The sequence below is a fragment of the Lobosporangium transversale genome, assembly GCF_002105155.1.
Source record: "Lobosporangium transversale strain NRRL 3116 chromosome Unknown BCR41scaffold_58, whole genome shotgun sequence".
Taxonomy (NCBI): domain Eukaryota; kingdom Fungi; phylum Mortierellomycota; class Mortierellomycetes; order Mortierellales; family Mortierellaceae; genus Lobosporangium; species Lobosporangium transversale.
The window spans coordinates 215,151-230,364 of record NW_019029036.1 but is presented as its reverse complement, the minus strand read 5'-3'; the positions used below and the strand labels follow the sequence as shown (position 1 = coordinate 230,364).

General features: G+C 40.7%; 5 protein-coding genes across 5 annotated transcripts; 4 read left to right on the top strand and 1 right to left on the bottom strand.

Annotated features, from left to right (window-relative positions):
* Positions 1-1,183: 1,183 nt before the first annotated feature.
* BCR41DRAFT_390026 (transcriptional regulator of RNA polII, SAGA, subunit-domain-containing protein) lies at positions 1,184-2,796 on the bottom strand. Its single transcript, XM_022028186.1, has 4 exons — positions 2,548-2,796; positions 2,257-2,465; positions 1,813-2,073; positions 1,184-1,696 (listed from the first exon to the last, which is right to left on the bottom strand). Exons 1-4 carry the CDS (start codon positions 2,729-2,731, stop codon positions 1,217-1,219), a joined length of 1,134 nt encoding a protein of 377 aa, XP_021876489.1. The 5' UTR covers positions 2,732-2,796; the 3' UTR covers positions 1,184-1,216.
* A 198-nt stretch (positions 2,797-2,994) lies between these two features.
* On the top strand, positions 2,995-5,844 carry BCR41DRAFT_425994 (hypothetical protein; the record flags this gene model as incomplete). Its single annotated transcript, XM_022030664.1, has 6 exons — positions 2,995-3,440; positions 3,630-3,868; positions 3,965-4,207; positions 4,323-4,383; positions 4,496-5,361; positions 5,465-5,844. Exons 1-6 carry the CDS (start codon positions 3,299-3,301, stop codon positions 5,840-5,842), a joined length of 1,929 nt encoding a protein of 642 aa, XP_021876488.1. The 5' UTR covers positions 2,995-3,298.
* Positions 5,845-6,154: 310 nt separating this feature from the next.
* On the top strand, positions 6,155-7,472 carry BCR41DRAFT_362947 (CoA-transferase family III domain-containing protein). Its single transcript, XM_022025800.1, has 2 exons — positions 6,155-6,579; positions 6,712-7,472. Exons 1-2 carry the CDS (start codon positions 6,172-6,174, stop codon positions 7,420-7,422), a joined length of 1,119 nt encoding a protein of 372 aa, XP_021876487.1. The 5' UTR covers positions 6,155-6,171; the 3' UTR covers positions 7,423-7,472.
* A 1-nt stretch (position 7,473) lies between these two features.
* BCR41DRAFT_362946 (hypothetical protein) lies at positions 7,474-10,082 on the top strand. Its single transcript, XM_022025799.1, has one exon. It carries the CDS (start codon positions 7,548-7,550, stop codon positions 10,062-10,064), a length of 2,517 nt encoding a protein of 838 aa, XP_021876486.1. The 5' UTR covers positions 7,474-7,547; the 3' UTR covers positions 10,065-10,082.
* Positions 10,083-10,563: 481 nt separating this feature from the next.
* BCR41DRAFT_401184 (hypothetical protein) lies at positions 10,564-12,173 on the top strand (the record flags this gene model as incomplete). The annotated part of the gene is made up of 4 exons (XM_022029202.1): positions 10,564-10,811; positions 11,349-11,580; positions 11,673-11,936; positions 12,036-12,173. 4 exons carry the CDS (start codon positions 10,564-10,566, stop codon positions 12,171-12,173), a joined length of 882 nt encoding a protein of 293 aa, XP_021876485.1.
* Between the last annotated feature and the right edge of the window lie 3,041 nt (positions 12,174-15,214).

Sequence of the window (15,214 nt, the reverse complement as noted above, 5' to 3'; positions counted from 1 at the left end):
TATAAGAACTTTTGGCCTCCCAAGTAAAAGTGATGTTATATATCTGATCAACGATTACGCAGGCTGTAGCAAATCAGTGCCTGTAACGTGTTCATGTACAGTACAGTCCTCCGCAATCCAAAACCAGAGTCTGTCCAGATAAGCTTTTTTTTTTTTTTTTTTTTTTTTTTTTTGAAACGACTGCCATTACCAGACTCGCATTTCTTCGAGCAGCCAGCTAAGATTTGAATAGATATGATATTGATATGATACATCAGATAAAATTGTCAGGTACATCCAGATCTAGGCATATCTGTACGTCGTATCAAGTTGAGTTGAATCGAGTTGAGAGTTTTTTATCATTTCAGATTGCAAAAAAAAAAAAAGAACCTTGACATCGTCCACGTTTACAGTTGATCTTTTTGCATGTCTATCACCATCAATCATTCAGAAAAAAAAAAAAATGTACAAATTCAATCAGTTGGGTACAAGTGAATATTATACTATATGAAAGGACATTGGACATTAGAGAGTTATATTCGAGGTATAAAAGAGATTCGAACAATAGACATGCTTTTATTCCTTACTTTGAAAATATCTCCAGATCCTTGCCCAATGATTCTATATACAAATGTTTTTAAATATATAGGGTATATGGTTAAAACTCGGTCCCAAAAGAAAATGAAGAGAAATAAATAAAAATAACAAAAAAAAAAAAAAAAAAAACAATCCTCTTACCAGCTTGAGCAAACACCAGCTCTGCCAGTGATGCGATGAGATGTGGGGTAATCACTACATTGAGATCCGTTTCTATTTTTTTTTTATTTTAACAACATTAACTTTTACTCATAGAAGACGCTTTTTTTTTTCTTTTTCTTTTCTAGTTCTTACTCTGACTTTGACAAATCTCACCGACTGTGTACCAGATTGCTGCCTTCAGCCTCTATTAATTTTTTAATAGTAGAACTGTCAATTATCGGATGTCTCCCACCCCCTTTCTTTAAAAATCTCACAGTTGTTCGGTCTCAAGGACCAATGGTTAAAGGACATTTCCACGGGGAATCTCATTACCTCTCGTGGATTTTCTTCATTGTCACTCATCGCTACAAAAAAAGAAAAAGGAATGGGCTTGGCCCAAAAGCAATGAAATCAACCATGCTCTTTTAAAGAGAGAAAAAAAAAGTCACGTGCCATGTGCAATAGAAAAACTAGAAATACATTTTTTTTTATTATATTTTCAGAATTCAATCATAGAGTCGGATAATTCATCTTGATCGTCCATCTCTGCATCCTCGTCTTCCTCTTCACTTTCTTCCTCCATTAGGATTGACATTAACTTTTCAATATTTACAGGATTTTCGACCAACATATTTGGCGATATATCTATCGTAAAGGCCAGGTCCTTTGCAGTAATGGTCGTTGTCCGTTTTGTATTGTGGCCACTGTTATTGTAGGAAGCTGCTGGGTACGCTGATGTGGAGGAGGTTAAAGGCTGTTGGGTTACTGTGGAGGATGCTGCTTGGAATGGATTAAAATCCTCTTCGGTGGGAGCAGGAACAGTGGCAGTAGCAGTAGCAGCCGTCGTCACCTGTAATAGTTTGCTACAGGATTGTCCCGATGTTGCACTGTTGGGATCTCGTCTAGGTACTGTGATTCCAAGTGCTCGATTTGATCTCAGTTTAATAATGCAGTTGCTGATAATATTCTTGATATGACTCTATTTTTTTTTTTTTTTTTTTTTTTTCAATAAAAAAAATGGTTCGTTTCAATTCACTTTTACCAAAACCACCATGAGCAGAAAATTCGAAAATCGAAAATTGATTTTTTTTATACCTCCAAGGCATGAAGCATGAGTTCTACAGCACCTTCCTGAACACCGCTCATTAATCCGTTTTCCATTGCTACTGCTACCATTCTATCCCGCATGGATTCAAAATTCGGAAGTTCCTTTGAATCAAAGCATAGGGGTGCGTGGTTGCCTCTGTTATATTCCGCAATCAGTGCTGGTTGAGATACTGTTGGGGCCATAGGTCTAGACACACGATGTTCTTTTAACCTCTGTTTGATCATCATACTGCTTTTTTTGTGGGTCTCCTGTTTCCAAACGCAAATAAAGATAAAATAATAATAATAACAGTGATGATAGTATAAATCATTTAGCATTTAGCATTTGTCTTTTAGCATTTAATTTGATGCGGACAAAAACGTTTAGATCAAAATATCCTGTGAATGATTTTTTTCTTGTTTTCTCCTTTTTTTTTTTTTTTTTTTTTTTACCTTCAGTCCTTTAATCCTCTCACGTTCCGCTTTTCCAAGACTCAAAATTTGATTCTTCATTTTCCGCCTTTTGGGATCTTTCTCTCTGAGAAGTTTCCCATCTTTACCTCTCTTTCCTTTGCCCCATCCTACTGATCCTTTACTTGGAGGCGGTGCCTCCTTTTGTGCATTATGGATATTGGCCAAAATAAACTGATTGTGTAATGGAGCTAAAGTAAAAGAAAAGTGTCATATTAGGTTGAAGGTGCTTGTTTATAATTAGTGAATCATAGTAACTTTTAAATTCCTTACCGTTTTTGCGTGAGAGATATAGATTAGCATAAAAATCAAATTCCTGTCGGTTGAGTTTTCCTTGAACAAAGTCTGTGAGGGCTTGCCAGTAAGAAGGTCCGTTCTCTCCTAGGGCTTCTGCTAGTTGTTGTTTAAGCAGGAGAACATCCTGACGTCCATCTTTGTCTGCTGACGGTGGATGCATTGCTTGACTAATAAAACCAAACTTTGGTGATGAATCCTTCAGAAAGGGTTTGTCTTTTTTTTTTTTTTTTTTTTTTTGCAAATGGATGGATGCAAGTTGTAAAAAGTGAAATGGGATTGGAGAACATTCGCGAAATGTTTGAATGGATTTGTGGCTCTCTTGAAGTAGGACTGCTGAATTTTTTGTTATTCACCTTGGCCTAAGAATTGGACTCTAAAAAACCATTGACAACATTAGGTAAAGAGAAAAATTGGTTATTGCAAGGCTGTTTGTCACTACTTCTTTATTCAGTTTATGTTCAAACTGCAGTGGGCAAGCGAGAAACTAGTCAACTATGGAAGTACAACAGCTTTGTTCGAAAGAGTTGCCTTATTCAATATTCAATCTGTCAAATTCCAGAATATCTCGCGTCTTTTTTGCGCGTGATAACGCGTAGCTTAAATAAATTGGTGGCGTATGACACCTTTGACTGCAATGTAAAAAAGAAGAAAAAAAGAAACTCTCCATCTCATTCATCCATTATAATACCAACATCCGTTACTGTCGGAATATCAATCAATAATCATTATGGAAGATTCACCTCGGGAAAAATTCATCTCTAGCCAAGAAATCCTCTCCACCATTAATTGGGAAGATGTTCTTCAAAATCATGAAGCCTCATTGGAGGCCATTTCCTTATTCAACACACATATGGACATTCTGTTGAAAGGTAGGTGAGCTGAGATATCTACGGATCATAAAAAAGAAAAGAAAAGAAAAGTAAAAAAAAAAAAGTAGTAAGATACGTAAAGGATTGTAAAAAAGAAAAGAAAAAAAAGGGTAGTAAGGTGCATAAAGGATACGCGTGTTCATGATAAAGTTATCATTATATTCTCTTTATTTTTTTCTTGGGAGATAGCATTGATGGACATCAACATGAAAAAGTTCTCACGGTTCCTGAAGGATGCAGTATTGGCAGTTGCACGACCTATCAAGACTTTACATCGAATTCGAGAGTTCATTGCTGCAGAACCAAATTCAAAAATGGCACAGAGTATTCAGGAAAGTCAACAATCCATCGACACATTTGAAGAACAGATTTCCTGTAAAGTCTATGAATTAGTCTCCAAGGTCGTAGAGTCATGGGGCGATCAACAGGCAAGTTTTATTTTATCTTATTTTATTTCCCATAACTCTATATCCATACGACGGGGCCTTAAAAAGATTTGTTTGTATAAATTGATCAATATATAGAGATTCGAGTTACGCCTAAGCCCGGAGCCCCAGAATGAGTTAAACAATCAACATTATCTACTGGTTTATCTTATTTTGTTACTCCTTCATGATTGGGTCGCACCTGAAGAAATGGAAGCTGCTTCAACATATTTCGAGTATGCGAATCCAAAATACAAAAAGTTTTCACCACGCGGACCAAGTGCTCCTCCTACGCCAAAGAAAGATGCCAAAGTCACTTTGCGTCATCTCCAACGCATGATGGTAAGCAAATATAGAAACGATCTAAAGAAAAAGGAAAACGAAAAAAAAAAAAAAAAAAAAAAAAGTCATTTTTAACACCCGGACCATATGATATGTGTCTCACCACATTTTTTAGGAGCTCTGTACGAAATGTCATCTGTCGATTGAGGCCTTGTTGGTCTGGAAGCCAATGCTCGGTACGGTCAAAATAAAGCCCTTTTTTTTTAGTTACTGCAAGTATATATCTTATTAACTCCTTGTCTTTTTTTTTTTTTTTTTTTTTTTTTTTTTCATCATTGATTTATCTAGTATTCTCAACAGGAGCAGACGAGAATGACGACAGTTTTGATGAAGAAGCACTCGTAGAAGACAACTATCCACTTTCAGAGACTGGGATCACCACTCTAGTGTCGGGCATGATCTATGCCATGACCAACCCTACTCTACTCCCTAGCTCCTTTACACTCCCATTAACTCTTGCTCAGAACTGGGTCTTTACAACGGCAGGAGGCGTAGCCAGTGGGTTTTTGAGCAGTGATGAATCCCAGCTGCCAATAGCTGATAAGGCTCTTCTCGTTTTACTCTATGCAATCGACAGGACCCCTCTGGATGGATTTCAGATGGGAGCATTGGATTACTGCACCAAAGATAGTTCTATGGATCGGATGGGTCTCTTCCAGATCTTTCAGGTCATGGTCTCCTTTGCAGCAACTTGTCCATCTTCTAACCACCGATTCTTCTGTTTTCATGGCTTGGACCGATTGATCCAAGCTTGTGAAGATGATGTAAAGCTGTATCTGTTGGAGCAGCTGGTCTCGCCGAAATGCCCATATGAATCCATGAGAGCTGCTTCCATCAATCTGATCAAGGCTACAGTAGAGAGGTCATTCACTAGGTTGGATAAAATTAGAGCAGAAAATACAGTAAGGATCAAGATGGATATTACGGATGGACAAGAGAAGGGTAGATTGGGATTGAATCAAACACAGAGTCCATTTACTAGCCCACTCCTATTGAAGACATTTCTTTCATCGATCTGGAGATTTGAAGCGAAAGCGTTCGAACATAGTCCACTCAAAAATGAAAGCGCATGGTGGGACAAGTATGACCTGTTTATGCATGCGCTCAACTTTTATTTGTTCCTCCTTTTGCGAGACTCAAGCGAAGACAACCTGGTATGACGGAGGTTTTTTTTATAAAAAAAAAAAAAAAAAAAAAAAAAGGATGCACAAACCAAGGCTGACTTGACATGTATTTTTTTTTTTTCTGTTTATTTAGACAGAGATCTGGTTGACATCCAATATCCAGGATACACAAAAGGAATTTATAAAACCTTTAGCGGAGCGGGTCCTGGAGCTGAAGGAGGACTATATTCAACGACTGGATAAGGTAGAGATGGATCAAGACCGAGTATTCAATGATGATATAGACGAAGCTCCATTGTCCAGGATCAAGAGTAAGAACGGGGTGGTCAATTTCGATATTGAAATGGGGAGTGGAGATGATGATGAGGAAGAGGATCAAAGGGCTGATGGGACACAGCGTCCAAAGGACACAGCAGAGGATCTGAACCAAAAGATGATGCGTCTAGAGATCATGGATGAGCTGTTAGAGAGGATTCAGGAACAGACCCAACCCTTGACCCAGGAACAATGACTTAAACAAAAAATAAAAAAAGAATTATAAAATTTCATTAAATAAATCATTTATATTTGAAAAGATCAACCAACTGATCCGAACCGGTGTTTGTGAAACCTTAAATATTTTTTAAAAAGCATGTTTTTGTTTCATTTCATTTCTCATTCATCCTTTACTGCTCATTTTATACCCCTTTCCTCTCCACCGTTTAGCTTTAATAACAAAAAAAAAAAAAAAAAAAAAAAAAGAAAAAAAAATCTTTCTAGACACCTTGACATCATATAATACTCGCTTTAAAAATAATACAAGAAAAAAAAAAAAAAAAAAAAAAAAAAAGTAAAGAAGCAATGTCTGCTCCTCTAACGGGTCTCAAGGTACTAGAGATTGCGGGTTTAGCACCCGCGCCGTTTGCTGGAAAGATCCTAGCAGACTTTGGTGCGGATGTGGTCCGCATCGACCGTTGGACATCCGTCATGAATTTGGATGTCCTTGCACAGAACAAACGATCCATCGCCCTTAACCTCAAATCACCCGCCGGTATTGAGGCTCTGATTCGTCTCTGTGAAAAGGCTGATGTCATCATTGAACCCTTCCGTCCCGGTGTTATGGAACGTCTTGGTCTTGGACCTGATGTCCTCTTGAAACGGAACCCTCGATTGATCTATGCCAGGATGACAGGATTTGGACAGGAAGGGCATTATGCCAAAATGGCTGGACATGATATCAATTACCTCTCCATCTCTGGTATCTTGAATGTAAAAGAAAGAAGAAAAAAAAAAAAAAAAAAAAACACTGAATCCGCAATTGGTTGAAATTGCAACTTTTTTTACCTTCTTATTCACATCACTTTTTTTTTTTTTCTGTTTCTCTAATAAACCCTGCCTTAGACACTGGGGAGACATGACGAAAAGCCTGCTTTCCCAATTAATCTTCTAGCAGATTTTGCGGGTGGTGGACTTATGTGTGCATTAGGAGTCCTTTTAGCTCTCCAGGAGAGAGCACGTTCTAATAAGGGTCAAGTTGTGGATGCCGCCATGATCGATGGTGTATCCTACATTGGATCATTTGTCTACAATATGCACAAGACCGGTGCTCTGTTCCAAACCCCTCGTGGCACAGGTCAATTGGACGGTGGCGCCCCTTTCTATGACACTTACAAGACAAAGGATGGACTCTATATGGCCGTGGGTGCAATTGAATCGGAATTCTATAAAGTCTTACTCCAGGGACTCGGATTGGATGCAGAGAAAGATAAATTACCCGAACAGATGGATACAAACAGTTGGCCCAAAATGAAGGAGCTATTCACCAAAACCTTCTCAACCAAGACACAGGCAGAATGGGTCAAGATCTTTGACCAGACCGACGCATGTGTGACCCCAGTGTTGGATTATTATGAGATGCCAACACCAGCACCTGCGCCTAAACTTCAAAGAACACCTGCGATCAAACAGACAAAGGAACAAGAGATGTTTTTAGAGGTGGGTGGGCAAAGCAAGGCTATCCTGGAAGAAGCAGGGTTTTCAGAGGAGGAGATTCGAGATCTAGTGGCCAAGAACGCAGTTACAGGAGTGGGACTAGAAAAGACGTCACTGTAGTAAATAAAATGAATCACTTTGCAGCCACTCAGCGTTAATGCATTCTGTCAATAAAGATTTTTTTTCCTATTTGACGTCACTTCGACCCAAATAAAGAATCGAGAATCTCTTTCTTCTTCACACACATGCCGCCCAAGAAAACAACTGCATCCGTATCAAAGCCTTCAGAATTAGCAACCCTGAACAAAAAGGCTGGGAATGCTCACGCTGAATCTCTTCTTGCTCTCCCAAAGGTTCTCACCAGAATCGTGCATTTCCTCCCAAAAAAGGATCTGCCAAATGTCTGTCGAGCCTCACGTTTATTTCATTCTGTTGCTATTCCAGAGTTATGGCATACTGTGTATGTGAACGATAATACTTATGACGACGATTTCTACGACGACGAAGAAGAAGAAGAAGAAGAAGAAGAACAAGAACAAACCCAGGCAAATAACAAAGGAAAGCAAAGTAAATCATCGCCTGAGGAGCGTAGCAAGAATCTTCGTTTGGGACTCGTTCGCTATGGTCGCTTTGTCAAGAACCTTATCATCAGCCCCCAAGCCGGAGACATCGAGCTGATCGCAAAGAATTGTACCCGTCTTGAGTCCTTGGATTTATCAGGATCCGCTGTCAATGAAGCATCTCTTCGCATCTTAATCCATAGTGACCCCTACAAGACTTCACCCCAACCAACAGGAGCCGCTCAAAAACGCAAGAGACCGATGGCAACCACTGATGGTCGTAAAGGAAAGCGCCATGCAGGTGCTGAGGGCATTGATGGCGCTGACGTTGAGGATAATGAAGACGATGATGCATATGAGGATATGAATGCAAAAATGCTTAGATTTAGATCGGAGGCTGTAGGCGAAAACAAAAGTGAATATTATCAATGGGAGAACACTCATGACGAACCACCTTCAGCAACTGGGTCCAAACAGGGATCCAAGATTCAGTTCCCATTCTTCCTTGAGCGTTTGATCTTGAATGGCTGTAGCCGTCTAACTGGGAAAGCATGCGCAGCCGTCGTCCCTCTTTTAGGTCCTCAACTCAAGTCCTTGCAGCTTGAATCCGTACCCAAAGTGACCAATCCGGATGTCACCACCATATTCGAACATTGCCCCAACCTCACTCGCGTGAACTTAGCTGGTGCAAAGATCACTGACGATTTCCTCAAACTCTTGGGCGACCCCAATAGCAATCTCCACAGGAGTATGGAATATATGGATGTGAACCAGGTCCGGGTCACGGACCAAGGTTTGGTACCCCTCATTCGAGCCAGTCAGAAGACGCTGAAATCATTCAGTTGTGAGAGTAATCATGCTGTAACTGATGAGATCCTGGTTGCATTCGTGGAAGATCCTGCCTCGGTTATGAACCATAATGGTGTTGTCTTCGATCAACCGAGGAGTGTCGAAGAACTAATCAAGCTCGAGACCGTGCCCAATAAAGCATTACGGCATATCAATCTCCGCAACTGCAACAAGTTAACGGACGAGGGCATGGCCATCCTCCTCAAACAAACCATCATGGTTCAATCCGTGGTGTTGGAAAAAACTCGGGCTGGGGATAATGCCTTGCTAGCATTGGCACAATCGTCCAGGACATATATGGAGACAGTTCTCGGTGTGGGTACGCCCGAAGCATGGCATAATCATGCAAGTCTTAGTGAGCTCAAGCGAGGGTATGTGGAAGACTCTAAAGCAGCAAAAGCAGCGGCGGAAAGAGAAAGGGAACTGCTCAAGACGTCTAACCAACCCACTACTGAGAGCATGGTGTTCAAAGGAGACACCATCAAAGGAGGTTTAGATTTGCTCTCGCTCAAGGGCTGCAAGAACGTTACCAACAAGGGTGTGCGCGCTATTGTTCGATCATGTATTAGTATCCGTGGACTGATTCTTTCACATTGCCCCAGAGTATCATTGGAATTCTTTCGAGGGCCTTGGGCTGCTGGCAAGCATCTAGAGTTCTTGGACCTTGCTACGGTTTCATTGGAGGTCACTTCGACACATCACAAGGAAACCAATGAAGAGTATTTCGATAGCTTGAGGTTCCCAATAGAGTTTGCGTCGGAAAGAGAGAGGGGCGACAAGGACTTGGATGATAATGGAGGCGCCGATTATATAACTCTGAGCGAGAAACCACAAAGAAAACAATGGGTTTGTATCAGGGATACCAGACCACCCCATTTCAACACACCGAGGGAACGTACCGTCCTCCGAAATTTCTACCACAAGCTCGGTACGATGAGTAAGCTCCGAGAACTGGACACGTGTGATGGCGATTACCGTATCCGAGTCAAGGATGGTCTTGACCTTGTGTTACCAGCTTTACAGCAGTCCTTAGTAACCTGGAACATGGTTCGTAGACTCGGTTATTGTGTTGGCGGTCGTGAACTCGTCTGGTTTGGGAAGCACTTTGGCTATGGCTTTGACTTCACTGCCAAGGATACCGAGCGCCAGAAACAGGAAGCACAAGTCAGAGAGGGCAAGAAGAAGCGTATCTCCAAGCTACAGCGCATCACTGTAAGGGATCATTCGACCGAAGGAATCGATGGTGACATATATGACTGGTTCATAAATCAAGGGATCTCGCTTGACGAGGATGACCAGTTTAATATTGATATGATGCATAAACAGACGATGAAATTCGATTTTAGCATGTAAAAAAAAAAAAAAAAAAAATGCTTTCAAAGGCAATAGCGGATAGCACTATCGATTAATCTGCTCACATCGTACTGTTACTAAACAGGAAAATAAATTATGCAACGTGAACTAGGACATATCCAAATGTTTGCCATTATTCATAGCCATAGAAGACTGCACGCCAATCTTGTTTGAACAAAAACCACGCTCCAACACCTTCTTGGCGCCATGCATGTCAATAAATTACATACTCTGAATCTTCTGGAAAAGGGAAAAAAAAAAAAAAAAAAAAAAAATTAGTTGTGGTTCCTTCCATACTATCTTCTGGAAGTATTTGAGGAGCAGAGAAACCCTATCAGATCATTTTAAACGCATCTCTGCAGTTGGCCGATCAAGACGACAATGAATCCGTTCTCTGAATTGCTCAAAAAAATATAAAAAATAAAAAATAAAAAGAGTGGCAAAATGTCAAACAAAAATATTTGCCACCATTCATAGCTATAAAAAGGTCATACCTAACATGCCATCTCTGCTTGCATCAGCTCTATCACCGCCTCCTGATATCATGAACGATATTAAATTGCACCCTCTGGATCTTCCAGAAATCATCTCACATATTGGCAGATTCCTCAGCCGAAAAGATCTCTTGAATTGTATCCGCATCTCGAGCACCTTCTACAATACACTTATCAGCTCCATTTGGGGGAAGATTAGGGTCGACTCCGAACAGCATCCTGAACGTTTAACCTGGCCTACTGGCGAAGCATTGTAAAAGTACAAGAAATACATTGAGAATCTACGGTTTTATAATGTATTCCCACAAGAATACATGTCGTTGAAGGGATGCGATCGCCTCCAAGTAATCCATTGGTGTACGAATGATCAGGTCTCACACTCACTTGGACAGGGTCAACTTCCAAACTTAATCAAGGCCCATAGCTCCACCATCATCAGCTTTAAATACAGCGGCTTAAGTTTACGTGAACTATGGGAAGCGCTGCTAGAATGCAACAACCTCAGAGAGTTATCCGTAATGTATATGAGAATAAGTGACGATAGCGCCTATTCTTTCCTTCAAGTCTGCAAGAAAGTAAGGAAATTGACGTTAGACAATCGTACAACCCTTCAATTACCTGCCGACTTCTTGACCAATGAGACAAACAAATACCTTTTCCCGAACATACAGTCATTGAAGCTTCGGGCCGAAATAATTAACCTGCCACACCCATACACATCATCGTATTGCCTCGGCATGCTGGTTAGAAGGTGCTCAGGACTGCATTCATTGGAGTTTTATATAAACAGCGCTGTTACTCAAGGCGATCAAGAGGTGTGCGATGAGTTCTACAGGACAGTGTTCCTTCAACATCCCTGGACATTAACAAGTTTATCAGTTTTGGCTTTCGCGTTCATGAGTATAAAGGATGAGGATATGGCAGCACTCCTTAGGCGAATGACTAAAGTAAAGCGGCTAGATGTTTCAAGTTGTGATTTCGGCCCACTCTCTATGAGAGAATTACTTTCAAGCGAGCAAGAGGTATGGAAGATGGCCATTTAGTACGAAAAAAAAGGCACCAAAGACTTTGCGATGCAGTTGAAGCAATCAAGTTCAATATACACGGCACTAAGACTGACGGTATTGTCCAAGCAGTCCTAACGAATTGTCCATCCCTGAAGGAGCTGATAGGACCTAAAGTCACAGTGCCAGAGATCATCAATGGTGCAGAATGGGTATGCACCAAGTTAACTGACTTGACCGTCTTTCTCGAAAATGACATCGACCAAGAGACTGCGGAAAGCATGGAGCAGCAGCGGATTGTGTTTAGAAAACTAGGCAAGTTGACGGATCTAGAGGAACTTTATTTAACAGGGTATTGTAAAAACCGTGGGGAGGTAAGGACGCTGGACTTGAGATTAAACGCAGGTCTGGATGAGTTAGCCAGCCTAAAGAACCTGTCATCGCTATCCTTTGTTTCCTGTACACACCAAAAGATGCAACCTGAGGATGCAGCATGGCTGTTGAAGAATTGGCCGAGAATTGAGTACCTGGAGGGACTCGTCAACATTGAACCGAGTGTATGCAAATCGATAGATGAAATACTTAGTCCACGTGTATGGTTGAATTATTGAGGGCATTAGGAAAGCTACAGTCAAAGCCAGACAGGCTAAGGGATAAGGACTGGGTTGTTATGTCCGACCCCGATATGCAAGGAATTGAGATTTAGTCGAATATAGTCATAGTTAATGAAGATCATTTTTTAACAGGTAAAAAAAAAAAAAAAAAACACTGTCAGGCTTATATTCTTTTTTATAATTATAAATCGACTAATAAGCTACCAATGATGCGAGTTGCAGCCGGTAATTTAGTATCGCTGGGGGGATTGCGTAAAAAATGCCTTGTAAGAGGTGCAGAGGCAAGTGGCTTACTACATCTTTTTTGCTAAGAATTCATATCTTTTATGACTATGATCATCTTTACCGCTACCATTATTGTTGTATAACTAATGCCGCCAAACAGATATATAGATATATATTGCAAAGCTCATGCCCCACCAAGCATCAGGTCGATAGTCCAGAAGCATATTGTGAGGCTTTAGAAACTTAAACACCGAAGTGTATTCACTCTCTTCCCTTGGAGGCCTATTCGGATCTTTAATACTTAGCCAGTTCTTTACCATCCATGCCACATCCTAAAGGTCTATCTGCTGTATGTCACCTTCAAGGTATAGCCGAATCAAGTTCCTCAGCCGGCTAGTCCATGAAGACTTGCTCTTAGTTTTAAATCCAGTGTCCGTACTTTCTCACACATTAAACTACCCCCTGTTAGTTCCAGATGCCGTAACCGTGCCAACTTTCCAAGTTATTTTTACACAACACGCGCCTTCTGCAGACCCTTGTTCAATGTCTGTCTCGAGGGTGATATTCAGATCAATCAGATTAGTGCTCGCCCATTGTGCACTATTGATAATTCCTGCCGCTGTGATTTTTGGCCCCCACAGTTGCCCCAGGCATGGGCAATTGGATAAAATCGCTTGAACAGCACCATCAGCTCTTTCAGCTTGACTTATTTTCAGTATTTCGATTGTGTTGCATAATCTCTGTTCTCTTTTTTTCCGCACTGAGTGGTGTACAGCGTTCAGGACTTCCTGCTCGTCTGCCAGCAACGCTCGCATGGAGAGTGGGTGAGACCACAACATGGAGCTAATAGCCGCCTTAGTTCAGTCAACTGGTTGAGAGGTTCCTGAATTGTCAATTTCCAACGAACGTAGTTGTGGACTTCTCTTAGGCAACATGCTGAGGTAATATGATGATGTATACGAAGAAGCGAGTTTGAAACACTTTAAACCTAGTGTATTTATATTTGGGGAAACAGATCTGACATCGCCGACTAAGGATTCAGTAGGTAGCCTCTGTATTAATACATGATCCAAATACCGAAGCTCCTTGCAGACTTGAATGGTTAGCTCAACATCGTCAATTATCCTTGTATTAATTAGTCCTAGGCGGTTGAGGCTAGTACATCTCAACACCACCCTCCAAATTCTTTGCAAAACCAGGTTCTTACCTTTACATAAGTTAAATGTGGTGGCCGTGAATTTATGAGCCTTTACAGAGTTTAAAAAGTTGAATTGGACTGGAAAGCAGCATTGAATATATCGCATTGAATTCGATGGGCCGAAGGCGATTACAACCATGCGATAACTAAAATTCATTTGGAATGAAAATTAGAAATATAATCTCCTCGATATATTGCTTGTTGTTCCGTAGCGCTCCCCTAGTAGGAAATTGCAAATGAAAAGGGTAGGTCCTGATTATGCGGAGTGAAATATTTTTGAGATGTGAATACAGCTCAGAAGGTATTTCCGACCAAGGGAGTCACCAATAAGAGAGACGGTTTCAGGGATATCCAAGGACCCAATCTGACGTCGTCCATGTTGCAAAAAAGCTATCGCTGAATGAATGTGGTGTTGGACGAAAACAGATGCTTCAATTTAGAATTCCATTTTTATACTTTAAGTTTTACACTTAATATTTCATTTTGCCACCAACTTCATTTGATTGGGATTGGTCAACTTTATGTGACTGAAATTGATTATGCCTACACATCTTGATTGCTACATTGATCATTGGCTGAATTCCACTCAATGTAGGCATAAATTACAAATCAATACATTCATGAGCTCATTCACTTCATCATCCGAGACAGTTAGTCTTAATGCTTGCAAGAAGCGTCGTGATAATGGACAAAACGAAGAAGAGAATTTAAGGCAAAAAAAGAGGGTTACCAAAAATTTTAAACTATCAAACGTCCGTTTTTCTGTGGGGTACCATATAGAAAAAACAACCAACCCGCCAATGGTGCACTCAGAGACACTCACAAAACCTGATCTCTATGGATAAAAGGACCTCCCTTTCAAAGTCAACTCCGGTGTATAGAATGCAATGTCACACTTTATGTCAACAAGACGATCTATCCCGACAAACCCGCCAGGAGAACCTGACGGTATAGGGGTACACAAATCTTTGTCAAGAACTTTCATCCACTATTTCCCTTAATTTAACCCTCAGCAGCTGTTAAGCATATTGTAACTCAACACTGCTGCATAAGCTCTACACCATACTGTAGAACACAACTGTTTATTACAGGGCTGTGGTTCTCATTATCATACTGGGCCCTCTTGCCATTCGGCATTGCATTCGTCTCAAGATTGAAAAAAAAAAAAAAAAAAAAAAAAAAAAAAAGACATAGCAAGACCTTGGTATGACCGTCATTCGGTACCAGCATCAGCACATCTAGATTGGGGTTTGCATGACTCTTACAGCCCTTAATGCTGTTGGTTTTAGTTTTAGTCACGTGTAGAGGGTTCGCCACTAACTATTTAACGAGCAACAGCTCAGGAAAATCTGGCTCCTTGTTCCTTATTTTTACACAAGAGCCATTTGAGTACTGACTGTTCTCGTTCAGTCTTTGAGTAGTGTGTGTGTTCTTTTATTGTGTTAGAATTATTTTATCTATCTGCAGCTGGAAGTGACCGGCTTCATAATCCACCGGACATAGATTTTAAACGAGCTCCTGAATGCGAATTGTTAGTTGATAAGGGTGAATTGTGTCGGGATGGGCCAAGCTCTGTCGTACGCATAGATCAATAAAGATGAATGTGGGATTTTCT